This window comes from Oncorhynchus mykiss, chromosome 26 (genome assembly GCF_013265735.2).
Source record: "Oncorhynchus mykiss isolate Arlee chromosome 26, USDA_OmykA_1.1, whole genome shotgun sequence".
Classification (NCBI taxonomy): Eukaryota; Metazoa; Chordata; class Actinopteri; order Salmoniformes; family Salmonidae; genus Oncorhynchus; species Oncorhynchus mykiss.
Genome location: NC_048590.1, coordinates 36,900,512 through 36,927,299, shown reverse-complemented (window position 1 = coordinate 36,927,299; position 26,788 = coordinate 36,900,512). Strand labels below are relative to the sequence as shown.

The window sequence follows — 26,788 nt, the reverse complement described above, 5'->3', positions numbered from 1 at the left end:
TCTGTCCTAGAAAGCCTACATAAACTTTGATCACCTGAAAGGCCAAACCATTTTTTTTTTTACAGATGTTTGGGCTCTAAAATGTGTTTATTAAGATCAAGTTTGATCCCCACTGTGAAATATTTTAAAGTTCACTACAAATCTAAATATTTAAATAAACTGTGATCCATTCTGACTACTGCATTTGTCATCACACAGAACCACGTGCTGACACCTCCAGCAGGCTATGACGATGCTCCCGGGTTGACTCTTTCATGCACGATGAAAACGACTACATTGACCACGAACCTTTGTTAGTTGCGGCCACTGTCTCCCTGTAGCAGGTGTTTTTCATTTTGTTCTTTCACCCCCCAAGCAAGGAGTTTTTGTATGGAGGTCAATGAGTGTCGAATTTGGTCAACAACTAAAAATATGGCTTATTTGCAACTTGAGGTTTATTTGATCGAATAGAAGTTTCATAATTCTTAAGTTAAGAGTGTACTGATTTAAGTAGGACACGTGACATCCAGGCTACTTTGATAAAAACACTTTATAGAGGCGTTGTCTCGAGGTGGCTATGCATATTCATGGCTCCCGAGTGGCGCAGCGGTCTAATGCACTGCTTCTCAGTGCTAGAGTCCCATTGGGCGGCACGCAATTGGCCCAGCGTTGTCCAGGTTAGGGTTTGGCTGGGTTAGGCCGTCATTGTAAAGAATTAGTTCTTAACGGTCTTGCCTAGTTAAATGACTTGAGGCTAGTAGCATATCTTTTTTTTATTTTAAGAAGCATATCTCTTGCCATTGAATACAGGCCGGTGACGTCAACAACCCTCATTGAATATTCAAAATACATTACAACAATGAGATGTATCCACCAATCCAAAGAAAGGATAGACAGGCGCGAGACAGCCCGCTGTGCCACTTTGTGGTCAACGACTCCCATTGTCAGTATATCCATAATCTTTGGTGCCATTCAGCAATATGGCACAATTGGGAATTTTACGTAGGAATTGTGGATGATGTCATTATCACGATCTACTGGTTTTAATGTCTAATGTTATACCTCAGAAATAAATATGTTTTGGATACCTTTACTAGGGCTTTTCTTTGTGATGATAGCCAAAGGGTTTCACTGGGTTGATATCTCTGGTCTGTTACTAGTGCCGTTTCAACTAGTTTTATCTTCTTCTTGATACCATGTCTTGTTTTGATGTGTTTTGACGGATGTCACTTCTATGCTAATATGGCAAAAATTCACTAACTAACCAACAACTGTACAACGTATTTAACCCTTGTTAACCCTCGCAAGGCTGCCGGCCCAGACGGCATCCCTAGTCGCGTCCACAGATCATGTGCAGACCAGCTGGCTGGAGTGTTTACGGACTTATTCATTCTTTCCCTATTCCAGTCTGCTGTCCCCACATGCTTCAAAATGTCCACCATTGTTCCTGTACCCAAGAAAGCAAAGGTAACTGAACTAAATGACTATCGCCCCATAGCACTCACTTCTGGCATCATTAAGTGCTTTGAGAGACTAGTCAAGGAGCATATCACCTCTACCTTATCTGACACACTAGAGCCAATTTAATTTGCTTACCACCCCAATAGATCCACAGACGATGCAATCGCTATTGCACTGCACACTGCCCTATCCCATCTGGACAAGAGGAATAACTATGTAAGAGTGCTGTTCATTGACTATGGCTCAGCATTCAACACCATCGTACCCTCCAAGTTCATCATTAAACTTGGGGCCCTGGGTCCTGTCGTGTCATTTTTCTGTATTACCAAATGGAGAGAGAGAGAGACAAACTTCACACACCAGTCAGAGTTATACTTAAACTACATATTTAATAACAATTAAGCTTTGCAATAGCATTTGACTTTCAACAATTCACTACCTCTAATGAACCGTTGAGAGTGCCACCAGAAAAGTACAAAAATCTTTTATAGCCAAGATACACCCCTCTCAACTTACACTGACGAACCACAGATCTTAGGAACAGTTCACAAATGTTAAGATTTGTATGAAAGATATCTATAAAACATAGCAGACAGTTACTGCTGTGTCAACAGTTCTCATTGTAAAGACTAGTGTCTGGCCCCCTCCTACTCCAAACTGGAACCCGTCTCGCCCTGGTACGGTATAGCACAAAAACATTACCTTTTACTATCTGGAATGCTCTTTAGGCTTTATTACCCAAAGACATCGTAAATCTCCTCTGTCAGTGCTATCTCATAAAAGCACATCCTCAGTGGAACACACACACAATACTCTATTCTGTCGAATGTAACAACTATTATAATGTAATACAAGCATTTTAACAATCTTACAAGCATTAAAACATAATCTTGCAATTTTCCACGATAGTCCCGTCCTGTGCAACTGGTTCCTGGACTTCCTGACGGGCCGCCCACAGGTGGTGAAGGTAGGAAACAACAACTCCACTTCGCTGATCCTCAACACAGGGGCCCCACAAGGGTGTGTGCTCAGCCCCCTCCTGTACTCCCTGTTCACCCATGACTGCGTGGCCATGCACGCCTCCAACTCAATCATCAAGTTTGCAGATGACACAACAGTAGTAGGCCTGATTACCAACAATGACGGGACAGCCTACAGGGAGGAGGTGAGGGCCCTGGGAGTGTGGTTCCAGGAAAATAACCTCTCACCCAACATCAACAAAAGAAAGGAGCTGATCGTGGACTTCAGGAAACCGCAGTGTGAGCACCCTTCCTATCCACATCAAAGGGACCGCAATGGAGAAGCTGGAAAGCTTCAAGTTTCTCTGCGTACACCTCACACAGACAGGGTGGTGAAGAAGGCGTAACAGTGCCGCTTCAACCTCAGGAGGTTGAAGAAATGTGTCTTAGCACCTAAAACCCTGACAAACTTCGACAGATGCACAATTGAGAGAATCCTGTTGGGCTGTATCACTTCCTGGTACGGTAACTGCACCGCCCACAACCACAGGGCTCTCCAGAGGGTGGTGTGGTCTGCCCAACGCATCACCAGGGGCAAACTACCTGCCCTCCAGGACACCTACAGCAACCAATGTCACAGGAAGGCCAAAAAGATCATCAAGGACAACACCCACCCGAGCCACTGCCTTTTCACCAGAAGGCAAGGTCAGTACAGGTGCATCAAAGCTGGGACCGAGAGACTGAAAAACAGCTTCTATCTCAAGGCCATCACACTGTTAAATAGCCATCACTAGCACCTTAGAGGCTGCTGCCCTATACACATAGACTTGAAATCACTGGCCACTTTAATAATTGGAGCACTAGTCACTTTAATAATGTTTATATATTTTGCACTACTCATCTCATATGCATATACTGTATTCTATTTTACTCTATTTTAGTCTATGCCACTTTGACATTGCTCATCTTAATATTTATATACTCAATTCCTTTGCTTTAAATATGTGTGTATTGTTGTTAGACATTACTTGTTAGATATTACTACACTGTTGGAGCTAGAAACACAATCATTTTGCTACACCTGCAATAACATCTGCTAAACATGTGTGACCAATACAATTACATTTGTATTTGAGAGACCACAAGTGTTCATTGACCACATGTATTTATGTTTTTAATAAGCATTGGAGACGAAATATAGTTTACATGTTGTGAACATTCGAAGTCGGTGTTGTTACTAAACTAACCAACCCATCTCAACATGTTCTACAATCAGCAAGTCGGACATTCCTGAGTTTCCTATTTCCGACTAATACGAGAACGCGGCATAACAGCATGACTTAAGTGATAGAACGTCAGCGAATCATACTTTATCCACCCTTTGTTATAAGCCAATAGAAATATCCCGAGGTGAATAGGAAACGCCCATCGTGAGGTTTTTGATTGATTTCCGGTGTCTGTGAAATTACTTAGCTAGCCAGTTGCGGTACACCTTTTTTGTTTTGACCAGTGGTGATTGCAACGTCTTTAAAACGCACATTTTGAAATTGTTCACATAAATGGGCAATTTTTGAACAGGTACTTGTCTGAATTTTCGTTCAGGGAAGGTAAGCTGGCAACTGGATAGTAGCTAGCTAGCTACCTTTGGCTTTCAAGCTAGGTAACGTTAGCTGGTTAGCTTGCAAGCTAGCAGATCTGGTTGGTTTGCTAAGTTTGTGTTGTGAACGTTCTTGTTCGTTTATCGAGTCGTAAAGTATGCCTATTTCATTATGGATAATAAGCAACAATGCTAGATTCCATCGCAAATGATTATGTATACTTGATTTGTAATTGCAAACCTGGCGTCCAGCTAACGAACTGGACGTCTGGACGTATATTGTTAACAATCTAACTAGCTACTGTAACGTAACTATCTATCTTAACTAGCTATGTGTTCAAAGTCATTTTGCAGAATTAGTTGCCTGCATAGGAACACGTGACCCAACACGGATACAATGTCAACATTGCTAGTTGCCATAGTAGTTAGCTAAACAAAGATCTTAGTTAACTAACTTGTCAACTACTGTAGCCAACGGCAATAACAATGCCTTTTGGTAGTATGCGAATTAAATAATGAATCTAACACTCAACCTCCATGTTAAACAACCATTAAACACCAGACATCACAAATGTGTATGTCTGGATTATTTCCCGGTGGGGTTTATAGTGCTTGGCCTGGCAGAGACGTAAGTTATACCTGTTTGACGTCATGACATGAATGAGGCACGACTGTCTGAGCAGCAGCATGGTCAGCAGATCAGCGATTCAGCAGTTGTCATTGAGGTCAGGTTGCCCCATTTTGTGTGTGTGCTCAGTAGAGGGCCTCATCAGTCATTTGGTCTCGTGTGGCTGTTGGTAGAGCATGGTGCATTCAACGTCAGAGTTTTGGGTTTGATTGTCATGGGGGACTAGTATGAAAATGGCTCTAAATTAATACAAATTTAACATTTGTTCTGTCAATTGTATCCCCAGTGATGCCAGTGAATGGCACAGGCAACACTTGTTGTGGGACTGACCTAGACGGCGAAGTTGCACCTCCATGAGTAATGAACCTGAACCCATTCTGGAGCATGTCTACCAATACTGGTCGTAAGGTAAGGGAGCGATCTTCCTTTTCTGCACTGAAAGACAACTTCTGTCAAGTTCACCCAACACACAAGCGAGAAGAGAGACAAAAAAACAGGATCTTCAAAAGTTCCCAAAGAGACCCCCACACACTGAAAGTAAGGCTTGTGTGGTCTGTCTTCCTAACGTTTTCCCACAAAGACGGCGTGGCTTCCTTTGAAGCTTCATGCATTTTACTGCTGTTACCGCCTGTCTTTTGTTTGAGAGGAATCTTGGAGGACTGGAATTGTGGCATGGGAATGTCTAACTTAAGGTGTGTGGTGTCCTCTAATAACGCATTAGGCCTACTCATGCCTTTTCGCCAACTCCTTGCCAGGGACACTCCTTTGCAATCTCGTCCTGAAAGAGGGCAGTTTCAGGGTTGCCTTTTACTACCTGGTGCTCTTTAGGGCTGTGACAATACTAGTATTGCAATATTTGACACGAAGCAGACCTAACTCTTTGGTCCTTTAATAACCTGCTGTATGTAAAATATTGTGCTATAGCTTGGAAAATATATTTGACTGGATGACAACTGATTGTTTCCAACGTTATGGCTGTTTTTCCTAAAAGTTAAATCTGTTTTGTTTCCTTGCCACTATACTAACAAATATTGTGAAACTGGTATCGTCCCAGCCTTAGTGCTCTGGAGGTTGCAGCTGCAACTATAGTCCAACATGACTTGTCACAACACATTGTTGTGGTTGTTGCAGGAGGAGCCTGTTGCTCCTGGGAAATCCACTTGGATTTGATGTTAAACTGTAGTTTGACCAGAGCAAATGGGGAACTTCTCAACTTTTGTTTTGTTTGATAATTGCTAAGATTCAGTTGGGTGAAAGCGGTTTGCCATGTCTGCTGTTGCCATTCAGTCTGTTGCCTACGTACCTCAATGACTTCTGGGAGAAAGGGAGGCACCAACTTCCAGTTTAGCATACAGGCGTCACATTGGCGAAGTAGCTCTGCCAGTAGTAACATAGGTGTGACTACTCTCTGTCCTGCCTTGTCAGATGAATGGTTCACTCATTGCTCTGTGCCTCCTAAAAACATTAATTCTACAACATGGATTGTTTAATGGCACTCACTGTGTGCTGTCCGTTAACCTGAATTATTTCCTTAGTTGCAGAGGGATAGGCCTTGAGGGTTTGTTGCTAATCTATTCCTTAGCTTACTTCCCTGTGCTTCCCACTGAGCTAGCATTGGCGGGATATGATGCGGGCTGTGTTTAGGGATGCTCTCTATGGGTGCTCTCACCTCCCCATGGAACAAGGAAACTGATGCCAGACCAGAGTCTCTGAAACCTGTGAGGTTGTCACCACATGCCTATTGCCCAGGGCTCAACATGTGCTCCCACTGCTGTCTGTGTTGCCTTGTAGTTCGACAACAGAGCTTGCCTCTGTTTATGCAGGTAGATGTAACAGACTGGCTTGAAATTGGTCGTCTGCATTCTCTGCAACATGGTGAATAGTGTTTTGCTAAGTGGGTTAAATCTAGGCATACTCCCCTCTTGTAATAATCAATGCTACCAGTTTTTACTTCCTAGACATGGATATTGAGTTGTTAAATGCCTTTTGTTCACTCTTCTGCTGAGCAGAGATCTGACGGTGAGGAACAGAGTGGAGAGCAGCAGCAGCAGCAGCAACAAAGAGCCAGTCCAGCCCGTCCTAGCTTTGGGAAGAAGCAGCTTCCCTCTATCCCTAAGAATGCAGTTCCCGTCACCAAGCCGGCCTCTCCTGCCGCCACGGCCCAGTTGGCCAACGGAACACATGCCTCCTACGGTCCATTCTACCTGGAGTACTCGCTGCTGGCTGAGTTGTAAGTACTGGCCCCAGATCAAACTTTATTTTGGGTAGTGGATGTAGTAGACGCACTGGCTCTGTTTTGAATACCTTTTTAAAATGCTTCATGCCTACCTCCTTTGCTAGAGGTAATCACTGATCTGTATGCGACTGGATAAGTGAAGGTATGATTTATTTTCACCAATCCAACATGTCAGATCATTGATTAGCCTACAGAAAGGAAGGAGGATGCATCTTCGATGTATTTGCGCATAGGCCACTGTTATGTAGTTCATTTAGAGAAGCTGTTGATGAAAAAATGTGCTGTTAATTTCCATATCCATTTTCTGCTGCATTTATTTAATTCCATGTAACCATGTTACCCTGTGACCCACAGCACTCTAGTGATCAAGCAAAAACTGCCTGGAATCTATGTGCAGCCATCCTACAAATCAGCATTGAGTAAGAGCCTAATCTGTCATGTTTGACTGCATAATCTACACATAATCTATACTAAGGGATCCTGAGATTCTTTTCTTTCCAGTGTGGTTTGGGGTCATTTTCATCAGACATGGCTTGTACCAGGATGGAGTCTTCAAGTTCACTGTGTATATTCCAGATAACTATCCTGATGGTGAATGTCCTGTGAGTACTTTTGTGGACCTGCTGTAACACTACAGCTGTTTACACAAAATAAAGCATTTTTGTTCAGCATTTCCTGCTTTGGTGGCTGAGACTGATTGGTTTGTGACAATCATACAGTGCATTTGGAAAGTATTCCCTTATTTCCACATTTTGTTACGTAACAGCCTTATTCTAAAATGTATTTTTTTTTCTCCCCTCATCAATCTACACACATTACAAAAAAGGTCTAAAAAAATTTAGTGTTGATTAAAACTGAAATATCACATTTACGTAAGTATTCAGACCCTTAACTCAGTACTTTGTTGAAGCACCTTTGGCAGTGATTACAGCCTTGATTCTTCCTGGGTATGACGCTACAAGCTTGGTACACCTGTATTTGGGGAGTTTCTCCCATTCTTCTCTGCAGATTCCCTCAAGCGCTGTCAGGTTGGATGGGGAGTGTCACTGCGCAGCTATTTTCAGGTCTCTCCAGAGATGTTCAATCAGGTCAAGTCTGCTCTGGCTGGTCCACTCAAGTACAGAGACATGTCCCGAAGCCACTCCTGTGTTGTCTTGGCTGTGTGCTTAGGGTCATTTTCCTGTTGGAAGGTAAACCTTCACCCCAGTCAGGTCCTGAGTGATCTGGAGCAGGTTTTCATCAAGGATCTCTCTGTACTTTGCTCTGTTCATTTTTCCCTCAATCCTGACTAGTCTCCCAGTCCCTGCCTCTGGAAGAATATCCCACAGCATGACTACCACCACCATGCTTCACCATAGGGATGGTATAGGTGAGGTGAAGAGTGGTGTCTGGTTTCCTCCAGACATGATGCTTGGCTTTCAGGCCAAAGAGTTCAATCTTGGTTTCATCAGACCAGAGATACTTTCTCATGGTCAGTCCTTTAGGTGCCTTTTGGCTAACTCCAAGCAGTCTGTCATTCCTTTTACTGAGGTGTGGCTTCTGTCTTGCTGCTCTACCATAAAGGCCTGATTGGTAGAGTGCTGCAGAGATGGTTGTCCTTCTGGAAGGTTCTCCCATCTCCACAGAGGAGCTCTGTGTGACCATCGGGTTCTTGGTCACCTCCCTAACCAAGGCCCTTCTCACCCGATTTCTCAGTTTGGCAGAGCGGCCTGCTCTAGGAAGAGTCTTGGTGGGTGGTTCCATACTTATTCCATTTTAGAATGATGACGGCCACTGCATTCTCGGGGACATTCAATGCTGTAGAACTGTTTTGGTTCCCTTCCCCAGATCTGTGCCTCGTCACAATCCTTTCTCTGAGTTCTACGGACAAATCCTTCGACCTCATGGCTTGGTTTTTGCTTTGATATTGCACTATAAACTGTGGGACCTTATATAGACAGACACATGTGCCTTTCTAAATGTCCAAAAAATTGAATTTACTTCAGGTGGACTCCAATGAAGTTGTAGAAACCAAGGATGAGCATTAGAAACAGGATGCACCTGAGCTCAATTTCGAGTCTAATGGCAAAAGGTCTGAATAATTATGTAAATAAGCTATTTCTGTTTTTATATGAATTTGCTAATTTCCAAACATGTTTTCACTTTGTCATTGAGGTATTGTGTGTGTAGTTAATCAATTTTAGAAATAAGCCTGTAACGTAACAAAATGTGGAAAAAGTTGAGGGGTTTGAAATGCGTGTTTAGCTATTTATGCAGTATTCTAACAGTACTATTTTCTCTCCTTTACCCCCATTTAGAGAGTGGTGTTTGATATCCCAGTCTTCCACCCACTTGTGGACCCTGTTTCAGGAGAGCTTGATGTCAGGAGAGCCTTCACCAAGTGGAGGTCAGTGCATGGCTTCTATGCCCAGATCATTACATCAAAATGAATTAGGATGATTTAGAAATGGGTGTTTGTCAGGTACATGTGGCGTGCTATTTTTCCATTAGTGTAATGTTTGCTCCACTATGTACTAGCCACTACTACGCAGCCTTACACATCCCTTGATAGGCTAAATGCAGTTACTACTTTTTGATCTATGATGTTACTGCTTCATGTTGTGATATGTGTTCTCTCAGGATGTTGTTCTGGTGGTAAATAGTGATACAGTGCTGTCCCTGAGTTGAACTGCGTGGGGCTGTCTATAGTGTGCCTGTCTATAGTGTGCCTTAGTTAGAACTGACATGTGTTACATCAAGGCCCAGTGTTTACTCTGACTGCTGTTCCAGCTCTGTTACTCATGGCCTGTTTCTTCAGCTGGACAGTGACACAGCCATGTAAGGTCTTCTCCTCTTAAACCTCAGTCTCTATCAGCTGAAGGTGGATTTATAGGAGCACAGCACTATGTTTTACTGAATGGGTAAAGTTGTCCAAGGTTTCCAGTGAGAACATCAGTCTCATTATGGTGTATATGTCACACTTTGGCTGTGCACTACTGGTGTTTGAGCAGTGCTACTGTTGGGTATTTCACTAGTCTGAGATGAACCTATGCACCATGGAATGCCTTTATGATACTTGTGTATTTACTGTGACTGGAGTTGTATTTGGTTTGCCATTATGTTGAGAGAATCATAAATGTCTCCCTGGGGACATGAAGGCGTAATCACAACCACATCTGGCAAGTCCTGATGTATGCACGCACGGTGTTCTACAAGATCAACACTATGGAACCACTCAACCCAGAAGCTGCTGTGCTGTAAGTCTGTACTTGTTCCCTTTCTCCTCACAGCCTTCCTTCTCTTACTCCTGTACTGGGTCATGTGTACGTGTGGCCTGGGTCAGTTTATATAGGTCAACAAGCAAGCTAGTCTTGGTGCTTCTATTGTGTACCCTGAAACTTCAATGAATAGCCCATACATTTATTTGCTTCAGTCACTGAACACAACCAGTGCTTATTAGACGGGCTTCTGTCTATTTGAGTTAAGTGTGTATTTCCTTAATGCACACAGCTATTGCACAAAATGTTGAATACTACCAAACTTATTTGTTACCAGTATAAATATAACAAATCAATTGCAGATCATACACCCCAATTTGGCACCATGGAGAACTTGAATTGTGTTGATTTGATAGCGAGCAATGTTTTTAATGCACATGACTGGGATTATCAGAGCTGTGTCCATGGTAACGTCGTAAACAATGAAGTTAGACCCATTGTTTATTTACTGAAATGTGTGCCGATGCCCGGCTACTAAAAGGGACAGGTGGCTGTTGAGACTTGCTGTTTAATTGAAATGTTGCTGTATTCTGTTGAGTCTTTTTTCTTAATTCTCTGAGCTAATGAATTAGATTGTGGCCAAGTTGGGGCAATTATCTCTCCACAATGTATTGACTGGCAAATTGCATGTATTAGTCACATGTGCTGAATACAACAGGTGTAGATCTCACAGTTTTTTCAGGTACGACAAGGATGTGCAGTTGTTCAAAAGCAAGGTGGTAGACAGCGTCAAACTATGCAACAGTCACCTCTTCGACCAACCCAAGATGGACGATCCTTATGCAATAAGGTTGGTAGTAGGAAAAGCTCATTCCTGGAATTCCATTTCCCATTCTCATAGCTCACGAACAATCTGAACATTGTCTTTAAAACATGTTTTTTATGTCAATAAGTAACCTCCTGCAGCATATGAAAGGAGATGCAATAAATGGTTGAGAATTTAAGTGTTTTTTTTTTATGCAAATTTTTCCAGTTTCTCTTCATGGAACCCAGCGATCCACGACGAGGCGAAGGAACGGATGTTCACACATAAAGTGAGTCTTCTAAATCCCAGCAGTGTGCTTTTCAGACTTATGTAAAAGGACACAGCTCTGAGTCTGTCTGCTATGGTCCAAGGACTCAGGTTCCCTCTGAGCTCACTCCCAAAAGAGGCTTGTTTACTTGAATGAGAGCCAGCAGGGCTGTGATTGGTCAAGCTGTGTGAGCGGCCATTTGTTTCCATGGTGCTAGTTGAACAGTGTGGTAATGTGTCTGTTATTCTAGAGACGGCCTGAGGATCACCAGAAGGGGCTGCAGGTGTCAGGACTGTCTTGGGTAAAGCCCGGATCCACACAACCCTTCAGCAAAGACGACAACCCTCCCCAGAGCTGAGCTAATCCTACAGTCCTAGTCAGCAGCCACTAGAGGAAGATGCAGAGCAGAATGCCACGCCACAGACTAGCTTCAGCAGCCGTTCAGTCGTGTGAATAGGAACTGAACAAGTTGAATGGACTTCATTTTACGTTGCAACACTTGCGCTCAGCTTTAAAAGCATTATAGGCATCTTGTGCTCAAACAGCTATAGAACAAAAATGTGTATATTATGTTAGTCAACCAGTTGTCATTGTTGATTTACTAAGTAACACCGGCTACAATGCAATCTGCGCTTTTTTCCCCTTTATTTTCCTCTCTGCTCTTTGCACATGCTTGGGTTTGGTCTATGAAGATAACCACTCAAAGCTGGTTGAGAATAAAAATCGGCATTAATTATAGGTATACTGTGTAACTGGACTATGGATTCATGACCGCTTGCTAAGGTGTGGTCAGGACAGTTAATTATTGGGACTTGGAATGTTTTTCAATGACTTCAGACTGAAGATGGACTCTAACCTTGGGTATTATTTTTTTCCCCAAACATATTTGACTGAAATTAAATTAAACCAACACTACATTTTTGGGGTGGGGGGGAATTTGCATCCTTTTGGATTATGGTTTGGTATCTTTTTTTTAATTTCTTTACTGTGTAAACTACAGGCGAGATGGGTAATATATATTGCAGGTATGGTTTTAATGAATATGCAACGTTAAATCACGGCTATCTTTACATTGCTTTTAAATAGTTTTGAATGTTCTATTTACCCTTATTGAGCTGATTAAAGGTTTGTCTAAATAAAAATGTGCTGTGGGAATGGCAGCCCTCAACAGACATTGTTTTGCTCAAGCTTTTGGCTACTTGGCACTATATTGCTGTGAAATGAAGTAAACACATGCTGTCTGGACTGTTGAATTTGGTAAAACAATGCATATGTGGACTTCTCATTTTAACGTTCCTATATGGAACCAAATCTTCAGTCAACAGTTCACGCTGTATAGGTAGTGAGTTTGGAAAGCTTTTCTTTGAAAGGAAATAAACATGACAATGCATACCAATGACTGTGTTAAAATGAGCCTTTATATAACTAGGTACATCAGTTGAGAACAAATTATTATTTACAATGACTGCATAACCCGGCTGGTGCTGGGCCAATTGTACGCTGCCCTGTGGGGCTCCCAATCATGGCTGATAGATGATTCAGCCTGAAATCAAACCAGTGTCTAGTGACACCTCAAGCCCTGAGATGCAGTGCTTTGGACAGCTGTGATGTACATGTATGTAGTGATTAAGGTTTGAGGTAAGCACTGTTTGCCATTGACTAGCTGTGGAGATCTAAGTAGCCTTTATTCATCACATAAGGGTGTGTGGGTCATGTCGCACGACAACGTGTTAGAGCTCAATTTGGCCTTTGTGACTCCAGACTCCGCAAATGCGTGACACCATCCATACGGCGCTTATAAACCATATTTTCAGATCAAGCATACATTTGCTCTTAATAAATCAGCTGAACAGGTTGATAACCAGGGGTGAACTGAACATACGATGTTCGTGTTGAAAAATTTCGGAGCCTCAGAGGCACGCGAGGCCAAAAACGTTTTTAACTTTCCCCAGTAATACTTCCCGAAATGAAGGCATGTTCTTTGATTTAACTTTCAGAATAATCAAAAGGAGCGCGTGGAAGTATGTGTGAAAAATCTGGTTGGATCTCATCGATTTTAGAAAACCTTTCCACTATTTCTGATCTCATGCTGTCAGGCATAGATTTATGGTTCACGTCAAGACCATACTGACTTGGTTTAGCAGTACTGTGAAGAGCCACTGGGGGTCACAACACACTAACGACAGGTTGCCATGTTATTTTCCAACTATCTCGCCTGTCAGAGTCAACATTATTATCCGGGAGACTACAGGTTTGTGTTATCAAAGTAAAACCTCCGCGGATTGGCTTCAGATCTACCGCGGCCATCTTGTGTGTCATGCCTTTATAACCAATTTGGTCTAATATTTGTCATTTTATTTTTACATATGAGGAGTTACTATGGCACAAAATTGAAAATGAAATTTGTCCATGTGGAACCGGCTCCAAATGTAATCTGAGATTATAAAAATTGAACGACTTCTCAATTGTCCAATCAGAGAGCAAGTAACTGATATGCAAATTGTGTCATCGATTCGTCACGTCAGCAGCAGTGGAACCGCTCTGGTCAACTAGTTAACTTCGCTCTTATAATTTTCAGTCAACGGATTTTTCGTCACTTCGGTAAGTAATAAAACCATTTTCTCGTCATAAATAGAAAGTATTGGCTCCACACAGAGCTTTGAACTCTGGGAGCAAACCGTCATTCAAATGACTGAGAGACAGTGACGCTCAGCTGTGGTCACTAACGTTACGTTAACAGTGAGAATCCCGGTCTGAAAAGCACCCAACTAGCTAACTACAATATCAGTCAAATGGCTCGCGGAACATTGTGAGTTATCCCATTTCCATAATGATTCTCAGAGTTCGAATTATTGCATTCGTGTTACTAAAGTTATTGATGGCGCTTCTCAACTGACAGCGACCCGCTGTGATGGGGTACGAGCCTCGAGCCAGCTCAGCATCGTTACCATGAATGTGCATGCAGAGGGTAAAGTGATATCAGTCGGGGGTCTCAACGAAACTCGGTCGGGTCCATCAACAACTGGTTGGATTGTCTGTGGTCAATCTATTGCATTGTTCTTAATGAATGACTGTCGACCCCCATCCAGCTTTCCCTCCTCTCCTACTCAGCAGAGGCGTCACGACACCACTGAAGTCGAGAGGAGACAAGTGGGGACACGTGTACGATTCGAGTCTCGAGAAGAACAGATGGTGGGAAAGAATCCCTAAGGCTTGCCACCTGACTTTCAGATTCAGAAAGTTAAGATTCAGCTAATTTCTCTAACTAGGTAGCCTGTTGTGATTGGGAAACACATCGAGTGCCAAGCAGCCTTTTTACTATAAGGTGCAGCAAGGCTGTTGTGAAGATTCGATGCTCAGATAGCCACGAGCCATAGCTGCACTCGGAGGATGCTGAGGTTAGTGGCCATTACAGACGGGCTTCTTTCTATCATGGGTTCATTGTTACAGATTCTCGCTGTGCCACACAAACCAGGTGTGGTTAATTGAGGGATTCTAGAACCTATTCTAAAGTAAAAATTCAACAATGCAATAGGATACTTATTAACCTTTCTTACTTCGTAATAACACTGTTATTCTTGGGATTATTCTTATTTAACGTCTTTACAAACGAGTGTAATCAGCAGCCAGTTGATTCAAATCGATTGATGATTATCATGGATGTCCGTTGCACGTAGATGTAGTTTGTGCAAATTCTATTTTGATTTCTGAATCCATGATGGAGTTGGATCGTCGACAGACGACGGGTTTGTGAGTTTGGACAGTTTGATGCTGCATTGTTTCTGTCTCTATGTCGTTATTGTGGCTGCACTTGTTATTTGTATTTTTTGTTGTTGTTGAGGGTGCTTAGATAATAAGTCACCAGGACTCTGAAATCGACGACGCCTATTTATTTGTTATGTATAGTGGGTTGGTGATATCATGCTACTTGAGGCAAAGAGGCATAGACTCATGATAAACAAAGAAAGAAGCAAGCGGCAGGCATGCAGAGGTAGCTAGCCCACTGGGCACAGACTTCAATTCAACGTCTATTCCACGTTGGTTCAACGTAATGTCAATGAAATGACGTGTAAACAACGTTGACTCAACCAATGTGTGACCAGTGGGAGGAGGCTAAATGTAAACAGGAAGCGCAGCAAAACACGAATGCATTTATTTATATTGCACTGACTATAGTGGGACCTGTTGAATGTGCTCTGGAATGGCCTTGATCAGTGAAATTAATCTTCATTGTCCAATGCTGCTTTTTAACCAAATAAAATATTATTCAGGTGGGGGGTCTTTCGTTATTGGTGGGCTGGTTATTACCCAATACTTTGAGGGTAGAGCCTACAGATAAACCAGCCAAACAAATAGCCAAATCGAATGTAGACTATGAATTATGTTTTACATTTTAAAGTGGGTTTCACTGTAGCTAAATCTTAACTCCAGATATTAACTAGAGCTAGTTTCACTGCAGAGCTGGGTTCAAAATCAATTTATAAAGACTTTCAAGACTGCATAAAGTCTTCATAAGAACTACATAGATGCTTCACAACCCTAGCATTTATAAGCAAAGTCATAGCCTACCTACTACATGCAATTCCCCCCAAAAACGTCCTGAAACTAGATCCTCAACATTCTGGTCATGATGAGAATAAAAATAAAATATATGTCTGGATCTTATGCATTGTTCAACCAATCTAGTAAATGTGAAGGAGGAGTTAATTTGGAGTGTCACCTTGTTAATGGAAGGGCAGTCGTGTCACAGGCTCTCTCTTCCATTTCCCCTGAAAACCGGAACTTATGGTTGCTGGCAACTCCGCTAAGGCTGCACCCTAGGGTAGTGCTATTTAAAAAAACATTTTTTTCTTTTTTATAAACTGATTGACAGACGTTGGTTCAATTATTTGAATTGCATTTCCTATTTTTTTCTTCTTCGTTGAGCTCAATGATAACATTGCACACTTTCTCTGGAGATAAATCAGATCCAGACTGGACTGTGCGATGTAGTAGGGAGTTGTTGTTTCCAACAGGTCAATATTGGACATAATTTCCACTAAACTAAAATTACACAGCTACTCATCCAGTCTGTGTTTCTTTCATGCCTGCTACAGAAGAGACAGAAGAATGCGCGATTGTGAGGTGATATAGAGAGCAGCTGTTGCAGTATCTCTACCTGAAAATACATGATCTAAGTCATTGATAGTTGGTGTTCAGCAGTCATAAAAGTATGTCTTGTTTACTTTGAAGAACTACAAAATTGTGATTTTGTCAGACAGCATATATAGCAACTCTATAGAGATGAGATGATGACTTGGAATAAAATAATAAAGCCATCAAATAAAACATGTAATATACACAATGAGTTAAACATTTTTGTAAAGCAAACTGGCCCTAACCAGAATAGAAAGAGGAATGGGAGGCCCCGATGGACAACTGAGCAAGAGGACACAGGTCCTCAACTGGCAGCCTAGAAGGCCAGCATCCCGGAGTCGCCTCTTCACTGTTGACGTTGAGACTGGTGTTTTGCGGGTACTATTTAATGAAGCTGCTAGTTGAGGACTTGACACTCTTCGTATTGTCTGAGATCCCTAAATTATGGAAAGCTGCCGCGGTCATCCCCCTCTTCAAAGGGGGTGACACTCTAGACCCAAAACTGTTACAGATCTATATCTATCCTACCCTGCCTTTCTAAAGTCTCCGAAAGCCAAGTTAACAAACAGATCACCGACCATTTCGAATCCCACCGTACCTTCTCCGCTATGCAATCTGGTTTCCGAGCTGGTCACGGGTGCACCTCAGCCACGCTCAAGGTCCTAAATGATATCATAACCTCCATCGATAAAATACAATACTGTGCAGCCATATTCATCAACCTGGCCAAGGCTTTCGACTTTGTCAGTCACCTCATTCTTATCGGCAGAATCAACAGCCTTGGTTTCTCAAATAACTGCATCGCCTGGTTCACCAACTACTTCTCAGATAGAGTTCACTGTGCCAAATCGGAGGGCCTGTTGTCCGGACCTCTGGCAGTCTCTATGGGGGTGCCACAGGGTTAAATTCTCAGGCCGACTCTTTTCTCTGAATACATCAATGATGTCACTCTTGCTGCTCGTGATTCTCTGATCCACCTCTACGCAGATGACACCATTCTGTATACCTCTGGCCCATCTTTGGACACAGTGTTAACAAACCTCCAGACGAGCTTCAATGCCATACAACACTCCTTCCGTGGCCTCCCAACTGCTCTTAAATGCAAGCAAAACTAAATGCATGCTCTTCAACCGATGGCTGCCCGCACCCGCCTGCCCGTCTAGCATCACTACTCTGCACGGTTCTGACTTAAAATATGTGGACAACTACAAATACCTAGGTGTCTGGTTAGAGATGTAAACTCTCCTTCCAGACTCACATTAAGCATCTCCAATCCAAAATCAAATCTAGAATCGGCTTCCTATTTCGCAACAAAGCATCCTTCACTCATGCTGCCAAACATACATTCTTAAAACTGACTATCCTACCAATCCTCGACTTTGGCGATGTCATTTACGAAATAATCTCCCACACTCTACTCAGCAAATTGGATGTAGTCTATCACAGTGCCATCCGTTTTGTCACCAAAGCACCATATACTACCCACCACTGCTACGTGTACGTTCTCGTTGGCTGGCCCTCGCTTCATATTCATCGCCAAACCCACTGGCTTCAATGAATGATTTATTTCAGCTTTTATTTATTTCAGCACATTCCCAGTTGGGTCAGAAGTTTAAATACACTCAATTAGTATTTGGTAGCATTGCCTTTAAATTGTTTAACTTGTGTCAAATGTTTCAGGTAGCCTTCCACAAGCTTCCCATAATAAGTTGGGTGAATTCTGTCCCATTCCTCCTGACAGAGCTGATGTAACTGAGCCAGGTTTGTAGGCCTCCATGCTCGCACACGCCTTTTCAGTTCTGCCCACAGATTTTTTTGTAGGATTGAAGTCAGGGCTTGTGATGGCCACTCCAATACCTTGACTTTGTTGTCCTTTAGCCATTTTGCCACGACTTTGGAAGTATGCTTGGGGTCATTGTCCATTTGGAAGACCCATTTGCGACCAAGCTTTAACTTCCTGACTGATGTTGTGAGATGTTGCTTCAATATATCCCCAAATATTCCTGTCTCATGATGCCATCTATTTTGTGAAGTACACCAGTCCCTCCTGCAGCAAAGCACCCTCACAACATGATGCTGCCACCCCTGTGCTTCACGGTTGGGATGGTGTTCTTCTCTTGCAAGCCTCCCCCTTTTCCTCCAATCATAACGATGGTCATTATGGCCAAACAGTTCTATTTTTGTTTCATCAGACCAGAGGACATTTCTCCAAAAAGTACGATCTTTGTCCCCATGTGCAGTTGCAAACCGTAGCCTCTCTTTTTTATGATGGTTTTGGAGCAGTGGCTTCTTCCTTGCCTTTCATGTTATGTCGATATAGAACTTGTTTTACTGTGGATATAGATATTTTGTACCTGTTTCCTCCAGCATCTTCACAAGGTCCTTTGCTGTTGTTCTGGGATTGTTTTGCACTTTTCGCACCAAAGTACATTCATCTCTAGGGGACAGAACGTGTCTCATTCCTGAGCGGTATGACGGCTGCGTGGTCCCATGGTGTTTATACTTGCGTACTATTGTTTGTACTGATGAACGTGGTACCATTAGGCGTTTGGAAACTGCTCCCAAGGATGAACCAGACTTGTGGAGGTCTACAATTTTTTTTCTGAAGTCTTGGCTGATTTCTTTTGATTTTCCCATGATGTCAAGCAAAGAGGCACTGAGTTTGAAAGTAGGACTTGAAATACATCAACAGGTGCACCTCCAATTGACTCAAATTATGTCAATTAGCGTATCAGAAGCTTCTAAAGCCGTAACATAATTTACTGAAATTTTCCAAGCTGTTTAAAGGCACAGTTAACTTAGTGTATGTAAACGTCTGACCCACTGGAATTGTGATACAGTGAATTATAAGTGAAATAATCTGTCTGTAAACAATTGTTGGAATAATTCCTTGTGTCATTGTCACGATTGTCGGAATAATTATCGGACCAAACAACAGCGCGATATGGTTTCCACATAATATTTATTTGAAAACGCACAAAACAACAAATAAAGAACGAAACAAACAATGAACTGTTACCATAGAGGTGCTACGTGCACTAACTCAAAACAATATCCCATAAAACACAGGTGGAAAAAATGCTACTTAAATATGATCCCCAATTAGAGATAGCCAGCTGCCTCTAATTGAGAATCATGCCAAGCACCAAAATAGAAAAATTAAACTAGAACCCCACATAGAAAATAATAACTAGAAAACCCCCCAGTCACGCCCTGACCTACTATACCATAGAAAAACAAAGGCTCTCTGTGGTCAGGAGGTTCTGGACTGTGGACCGTCTCAGGAGGTTCCGGACTCTGGCCGGAAGCTCTGGACTGGGGACCGTCACCAGAAGCTCTGAACTGGGGACCGTCACCGGAAGCTTTGGACTGGGGACCGTCGCCGGAAGCTCTGGACTGGGGAGGCGCACTGGAGGCCTGATGCGTGGGGCCGGTACAGGTGACACTGAACTGGTGACACGCACCTCAGGGCAAGTGCGGGAAGCAGGCACAGGATGTACCTGACTGGGGACATGCACTTCAGGGAGAGTGCGAAGAGCAGGCACAGGACGTACCTGACTGGGAACACGCACTTCAGAGAGAGTGCGAGGAGCAGGCACAGGACGTACCTGACTGGGAACACACACTTCAGGGAGATTGCGAGGAGGAGACACATGACGTACCAGACTGGAGAGGTGCACTTGAGGTCAAAAGAGTGGAACAGGCACAGGTTGCACCAGACTGCTAACCGGATCCTCTGGTCGGATGTTGAGCAGAACACACTTGCACAACATCTCTCTCATCTCACAACTTCGCCATTGCCTCCCTGACAGTCTCTGGCTCTTCCCTCTGCTCAGCCGCCAGCTCCATGTGCCTTCCCCCCCCAAAAAACTTGGGGTTGTCCTTGGGCTTACTGAAGCCGCAAACCCTGTCGTCATCGCTGTCCTCCATAATCTCCTTCCGTCTGTTGCCAAGGAAGGGTTTCGCATCTCCCCATCACTTCTTCCCATGTCCAGAAATCCTTCCCTCTTTGGGCACGCTGCTTGGTCCTGGTTTGATGGGATATTCTGTCACGATCGTCGGAATAATTATCGGACCAAACTGCAGCACGATATAGTTTCCACATAATATTTATTTGAAAACTCACAAACAACAAAGAAAGAACGAAACAAACAACGAACCGTTGTTACTTAAATATGATCCCCAATTAGAGACAACGATAGCCAGCTGCCTCTAATTGGGAATCATACCAAGCACCAACATAGAAAAACTAAACTAGAATCCCACATAGAAGATAATAACTAGAGTCACGCCCTGACCATACCATAGAAAAACAAAAGGCTCTCTATGGTCAGGGCGTGACAGTCATGCACAAAGTAGATGTCCTAACCGACTTAACAAGAAATCTCTGAGTGGTTGAAAAACTAGTTTTAATGACTCCAACCTAAGTCTATGTAAACTTTGACTTCAACTGTATATTTCACTGGTCACCCCCAAATCCAACTAATCTTTGGCCGCCTTTCCTTCCAGTTCGCTGCTGCCAATGACTGGAACGAATTGCAAAAATCACTGAAGCTGGAGACTTACAGTGGGGCAAAAAAGTATTTAGTCAGCCACCAATTGTGCAAGTTCTCCCACTTAAAAAAATGAGAGAGGCCTGTAATTTTCATCATAGGTACACTTCAACTATGACAAACAAAATGAGAAAAAAAATCCAGAAAATCACATTGTAGGGATTTTTAATGAATTTATTTGCAAATTATGGTGGAAAATAAGTATTTGGTCAATAACAAAAGTTTCTCAATACTTTGTTATATACCCTTTGTTGGCAATGACAGAGGTCAAACGTTTTCTGTAAGTCTTCACAAGGTTTTCACACACTGTTGGTATTTTGGCCCATTCCTCCATGCAGATCTCCTCTAGAGCAGTGATGTTTTGGGGCTGTTGCTGGGCAACACGGACTTTCAACTCCCTCCAAAGATTTTCTATGGGGTTGAGATCTGGAGACTGGCTAGGCCACTCCAGGACCTTGAAATGCTTCTTACGAAGCCGCTTCTTCGTTGCCCGGGCGGTGTGTTTGGGATTATTGTCATGCTGAAAGACCCAGCCACGTTTCACCTTCAATGCCCTTGCTGATGGAAAGAGGTTTTCACTCAAAATCTCACGATACATGACCCCATTCATTCTTTCCTTTACACGGCTCAGTCGTCCTGGTCCCCTTGCAGAAAAACAGCCCCAAAGAATGATGTTTCCACCCCCATGCTTCACAGTAGGTATGGTGTTCTTTGGATGCAACTCAGCATTCTTTGTCCTCCAAACACGACGAGTTGAGCTTTTACCAAAGTTATATTTTGGTTTCATCTGACCATATGACATTCTCCCAATCTTCTTCTGGATCATCCAAATGCTCTCTAGCAAACTTCAGCCGGGCCTGGACATGTACTGGCTTAAGCAGGGGGACACGTCTGGCACTGCAGGATTTGAGTCCCTGGCGGCGTAGTGTGTTACTGATGGTAGGCTTTGTTACTTCGGTCCCAGCTTTCTGCAGGGCATTCACTAGGTCCCCCCGTGTAGTTCTGGGATTTTTGCTCACCGTTCTTGTGATCATTTTGACCCCAAGGGGTGAGATCTTGCGTGGAGCCCCAGATCGAGGGAGATTATCAGTGGTCTTGTATGTCTTCCATTTCCTAATAATTGCTCCCACAGTTGATTTCTTCAAACCAAGCTGCTTACCTATTGCAGATTCAGTCTTCCCAGCCTGGTGCAGGTCTACAATTTTGTTTCTGGTGTCCTTTGACAGCTCTTTGGTCTTGGCCATAGTGGAGTTTGGAGTGTGACTGTTTGAGGTTGTGGACAGGTGTCTTTTATACTGATAACAAGTTCAAACAGGTGCCATTAATACAGGTAACGAGTGGAGGACAGAGGAGCATCTTAAAGAAGAAGTTACAGGTCTGTGAGAGCCAGAAATCTTGCTTGTTTGTAGGTGACCAAATACTTATTTTCTACCATAATTTGCAAATAAATTCATAAAAAATCCTACAATGTGATTTTCTGGATTTTTTTCCCTCATTTTGTCTGTCATAGTTGAAGTGTACCTATGATGAAAATTACAGGCCTCTCTCATCTTTTTAAGTGGGAGAACTTGCACAATTGGTGGCTGACTAAATACTTTTTTGCCTCGCCGTTTCTCCCTCCCTAACTTTAAGCATCAGCTGTCAGAGCATCTTACCGATTGCACCTGTATATAGCCCATCGTAAATAGCCCACCCAACTACCTCATCCCCATGTTGTTATTTTTTTTTCTTCTCTTTTGCTCCCTGGTATCTCTACTAGAGGTCGACCGATTAATCGGAATGGCCGAGTAATTAGGGACGATTTCAAGTTTTCATAACAATCGGAAATCTGTATTTTTGGGCGCCGATTTGCCGATCCCCCCCCCCCCCCCCCCCCCCCCCCATTTTTTTGTTATTTTTTTCACACCTTTATTTAATCTTTATTTAATTAGGCAAGTCGGTTAAGAGCACATTCTTATTTTCAATGACGGCCTAGGAACAGTGGGTTAACTGCCTCTTTCAGGGGCAGAAAGACAGATTTTCACCTTGTCAGCTCGGGGGATCCAATCTTGCAAGCTTACAGTTAACTAGTCCAACACAATAACGACCTGCCTTTCTCTCGTTGCACTCCACAAGGAGACTGCCTGTTACGCAAATGCAGTAAGCCAAGGTAAGTTGCTAGCTAGCATTAAACTTATTAAATCTTATAAAAAACAATCAATCATAATCACTAGTTAACTACACATGGTTGATGATATAACTAGATATTATCTAGTGTGTCCTGTGTTGCATATAATCTGACTGAGCATACAAGCATACAAGTATCTGACTGAGCGGTGGTAGGCAGAAGCAGGCGTGTAAACATTCATTCAAACAGCACTTTCGTGCGTTTTGCCAGCAGCCCTTCGTTGTGCGTCAAGCATTGCGCTGTTTATGACTTCAAACCTATCAACTCCCGAGATGAGGCTGGTGTAACCGAAGTGAAATGGCTGGCTAGTTAGCGCACGCTAATAGCGATTCAAACTTCACTAGCTCTGAGCCTTGGGTGGTTGTTTCCCTTGCTCTGCATGGGTAACGCTGCTTCGATGTGGTGGCTGTTGTCGTTGTGTTGCTGGTTCGAGCCCAGGGAGGAGCGAGGAGAGGGACGGAAGCTATACTGTTACACTGGCAATACTAAAGTACCTATAAGAACATCCAATAGTCAAAGGTTAATGAAATACAAATGGTATAGAGGGAAATAGTCCTATAATAACTACAACCTAAAACTTCTTACCTGGGAATATTGAAGACTCATGTTAAAAGGAACCACCAGCTTTCATATGTTCTCATGTTCTGAGCAAGGAACTGAAACGTTAGCTTTCTTACATAGCACATATTGCACTTTTACGTTCTTCTCCAACACTTTGTTTTTGCATTATTTAAACCAAATTGAACACGTTTCATTATCTACTTGAGGCTAAATTGATTTTATTGATGTATTATATTAAGTTAAAATAAGTGTTAATTCAGTATTGTTGTAATTGTCATTATTACAAATACATATATATATTTTTTTAAATCGGCCGATTAATCGGCATCGCTTTTTTTTTTTGGTCCTCCAATAATCGGTATTGGTATCGGCGTTGAAAAATCATAATCGGTCGACCTCTAATCTCTACTTGCACATTCATCTTCTGCACATCTATCACTCACGTTTTTAATTGCTAAATTGTAATTATTTAGCCTCTATGGCCTATTTTTTTCCTTACCTCCCTAATCCTACTACATTTGCACACACTGAATATAGACTTTTCTATTGTGTTATTGACTGTATGTTTGTTTATCCCATGTGTAACTCTGTGTTGTATGTGTCACACTGCTTTGCTTTATCTTGGCCAAGTCGCAGTTGTAAATCATAACTTGTTCTCAACTGGCCTACCTGGTTTAATAAAGGTGGGAAAAAAAGTGTTAAAAAATTATGTACTTTTCCTCTTGCTCAGTTGTGCACCGGGGCCTCCCACTCCTCTTTCTATTTTGGTTAGAGCCAGTTTGCGCTGTTCTGTGAAGATAGTAGTACCCAGCGTTGTACAAGATCTTCAGTTTCTTGGCAATTTTTCATTTCTCAGAACAAGAGTTTCAGTAGAAAGTCTTTGTTTCTGACCATTTTGAGCCTGTAATCGAACCCACAAATGCTTATGCTCCAGATACTCAACTAGTCTAAAGAAGGCCAGTTTGATTGCTTCTTTAATCAGAACAACAGTTTTCAGTTGTGCTAACATAATTGCAAAATAGTTTTCTAATGATCAATTAGCCTTTTAAAATTATAAACTTGGATTAGCTAACACAACGTGCCATTGGAACACAGGAGTGATGGTTGCTGATAATGGGCCTCTGTATGCCTATGTAGATATTTGCCGTTTCCTGCTACAATAGTCATTTACAACATTAACAATGTCTACACTGTATTTCTGATCAATTTGATGTTATTTTAATGGACAACAAATGTGATTTTCTTTCATAAACAAGGACATTTCTATGTGACCCCATACTTTTGAACGGTAGTGTATATCCCAAGTAGTAAGTACATTTGCCGTTAATTCCTATAATTTCTAATCTACAATGTTTGTTTTGTTATGGTTATTTTTGTTAATGCTTTTTTCTATATTGTTACTTCAGTCTTTTACCGATCTGATTGTCGGAGTGAACACGTTGTTTGCATAGCGCACAACCTATGCTACACTTGTGAAAAACAAGTTTTGGTTTGTTTCATTCAATTGACTAGTTTTGACAATTTAGTCATTGTGTTTTGTTTGGAGCGCTCCTGTCATTGTTGAGTAAGGATGCGCATTGATTACTTCTTATCTCTTGTGCAAATAGCTTACAGCTGTGTCTGTTTGGAGCTCACTGTCAGGAAACTCTGAGGGCCCAGAATATGTTATACATAGGTGCAAGTTTGCTAGCATGAGCTTCAGGCCACACAATAGTTAATAGTTGATACAATGTTGTTGGTTTTATGAGCTGTTTTTACATAGTTGGCAATGGCAATAGAAGTAACTTTTTAGGTTTGTATCATTTTTATTAAGATTTGGATAGAATTTTGATTAACCACATGACAATGATTTTGACATACGTTATTATAAATTAAATCTAACTGTTACACGAAAATGTGCATATGAAAACCATAACTGGCATGCAGATCGGTAGAAATTGTAAGATAAAATGGCATTCCACATCAGAAAAGTTACCGACTCGTGTAGCCTATTACCGGCAACTACAGAAGATTAGCTGCAGAATCTGCGAAAGCCAGTAGGAGCGGGAGAAGGATGGTTAGGATGGTCAGGTTAAGTTTTTCTGATTATCTTCATCTCTGGCACCCTCTTGAGTCATTTGTGTCTTATTTAATCAAAAACTGCTCTTAAAGCATCAGACAAGCTCAATGCAAATATAGTTGCTTTTATTTAATTACATTTGGTGTGTCTATATGTGGAGAAATGCACATTTATAGGCTGTCTATGGTTGAGACTAGGGCTGTCGCACACTAAATAATATCTTGGTCTACCGAAAGTCGTCTGTTCTATCGACCAATCGATTGGTCGAAGCTATTATTTAGTGTGGGACAGCCCTAGTCTCAACCATAGACAGCCTATAACCGGTTGTATTGTACATCATATAGCTTAGGTTCTACAGTTCATCATTGGTCCCAACTAATACAAGATGAAGAAGCAGCAGCAGGAAAAACTATGCGGCTCAGATAAGCTACCTAACCTACCCCTGATTACTCATTCAGTTTGTTGAGCGGCCCGGGTAGGATTCTGGTCTGATGTTACCTCTAATTGAGTGATCAGATTTTCCTGTCTGTTTGGGAGAATTAGGCCTGGCCATTCTGCTCATTGTCAGTTACAATGGAGCCCTGCTAAGTGACTGAGCGCGATGGGAGTTCTCTTTTCATGCCTAGCCTGCCCTCAGCTGTAGGTCTGTGTTTCAAGAGAAGAGAATACTCTCCTACTACTGGGCTGGCTGCTAGTCACATGAGAACAGAGCTCTAGTATAGCCAAGAGCTGGGCATGGGATATGATCTGGCCCCTGCTATCTGGTGCTCCTGTTAAACACAGTTCTAACTGCTATAGCTGTCCATGTTGTTATGGAATGGAGGTCCAGCACAACTGTCATTTATGAAAATGAGTAAGGCTACATTAATGATTCACAGTAACCATGTTAGGGTTAAGTCTTGATCCTTCCTGTATGAATCTTGTGTATTGTCTTGGTTGTGTGCTTGTGTCATACTGGGCCTTTGTAACAATGAGTAAAAAGTAAGGTTTCATCATAGCCAGGGACAGCCCCACTACTAGGGCTGGGCAGTATGCAGATTTTCATATCTTAATACTGTTCTTCTCTCATCCCGAGATGTACAGTTTTACCATGGAGGCTGCTAGCTAAATATGCTAACAAGCGCAAATGGAAAAATATTTCAAAGACCGGCAGCCCAGCTATAAAGTTATACATACATAGGT

The 26,788-nt window shown here is 42.4% G+C and overlaps 2 protein-coding genes across 16 annotated transcripts in view; both read left to right on the top strand.

Annotated features, from left to right (window-relative positions):
- The first annotated feature begins 3,817 nt into the window (after positions 1-3,817).
- On the top strand, positions 3,818-12,526 carry LOC110506741 (AKT-interacting protein). 10 transcript variants are annotated; one of them, XM_021586581.2, is made up of 11 exons: positions 3,818-3,977; positions 4,911-5,032; positions 6,634-6,854; positions 7,215-7,279; positions 7,362-7,462; positions 9,158-9,246; positions 9,630-9,677; positions 9,998-10,096; positions 10,782-10,907; positions 11,091-11,151; positions 11,381-12,526. In XM_021586581.2, exons 2-11 carry the CDS (start codon positions 4,985-4,987, stop codon positions 11,486-11,488), a joined length of 966 nt encoding a protein of 321 aa, XP_021442256.2. In that variant the 5' UTR covers positions 3,818-3,977; positions 4,911-4,984; the 3' UTR covers positions 11,489-12,526. The 10 variants fall into 10 exon arrangements, with proteins under 10 accessions (XP_021442256.2, XP_021442252.2, XP_021442251.2 ...); XM_021586577.2 differs by having other exon boundaries at positions 3,820-3,977; positions 4,911-5,161; positions 10,800-10,907; XM_021586576.2 differs by having other exon boundaries at positions 3,820-3,977; positions 4,911-5,161; positions 10,791-10,907.
- Positions 12,527-13,639: 1,113 nt separating this feature from the next.
- Positions 13,640-26,788, top strand: part of LOC110506740 (chromodomain-helicase-DNA-binding protein 9) — a 120,375-nt gene continuing 107,226 nt past the window's right edge. For 4 of the 6 annotated variants that reach the window (XM_036963371.1, XM_036963373.1, XM_036963372.1 and 1 more), the window contains exon 1: positions 13,640-13,731. The gene's annotated coding sequence lies outside the window, so the exon portion shown is untranslated. Of the gene's footprint in view, positions 13,732-14,128; positions 14,529-26,788 lie in introns of those variants that run through there. The other 2 variants (XM_036963370.1, XM_036963377.1) reach the window with 2 other exon arrangements.

What these genes read in the sequence shown, in the direction of transcription:
- LOC110506741 (XM_021586574.2), top strand. Translation starts at nt 4,985, where the DNA reads ATGAACCTGAACCCATTCTGGAGCATGTCTACCAATACTGGTCGTAAG. An exon ending in TACTCGCTGCTGGCTGAGTT is followed by an intron (nt 6,855 to 7,214) that starts GTAAGTACTGGC and finishes TGTGACCCACAG; the next exon opens with CACTCTAGTGATCAAGCAAA. An exon ending in AACGGATGTTCACACATAAA is followed by an intron (nt 11,152 to 11,380) that starts GTGAGTCTTCTA and finishes CTGTTATTCTAG; the next exon opens with AGACGGCCTGAGGATCACCA.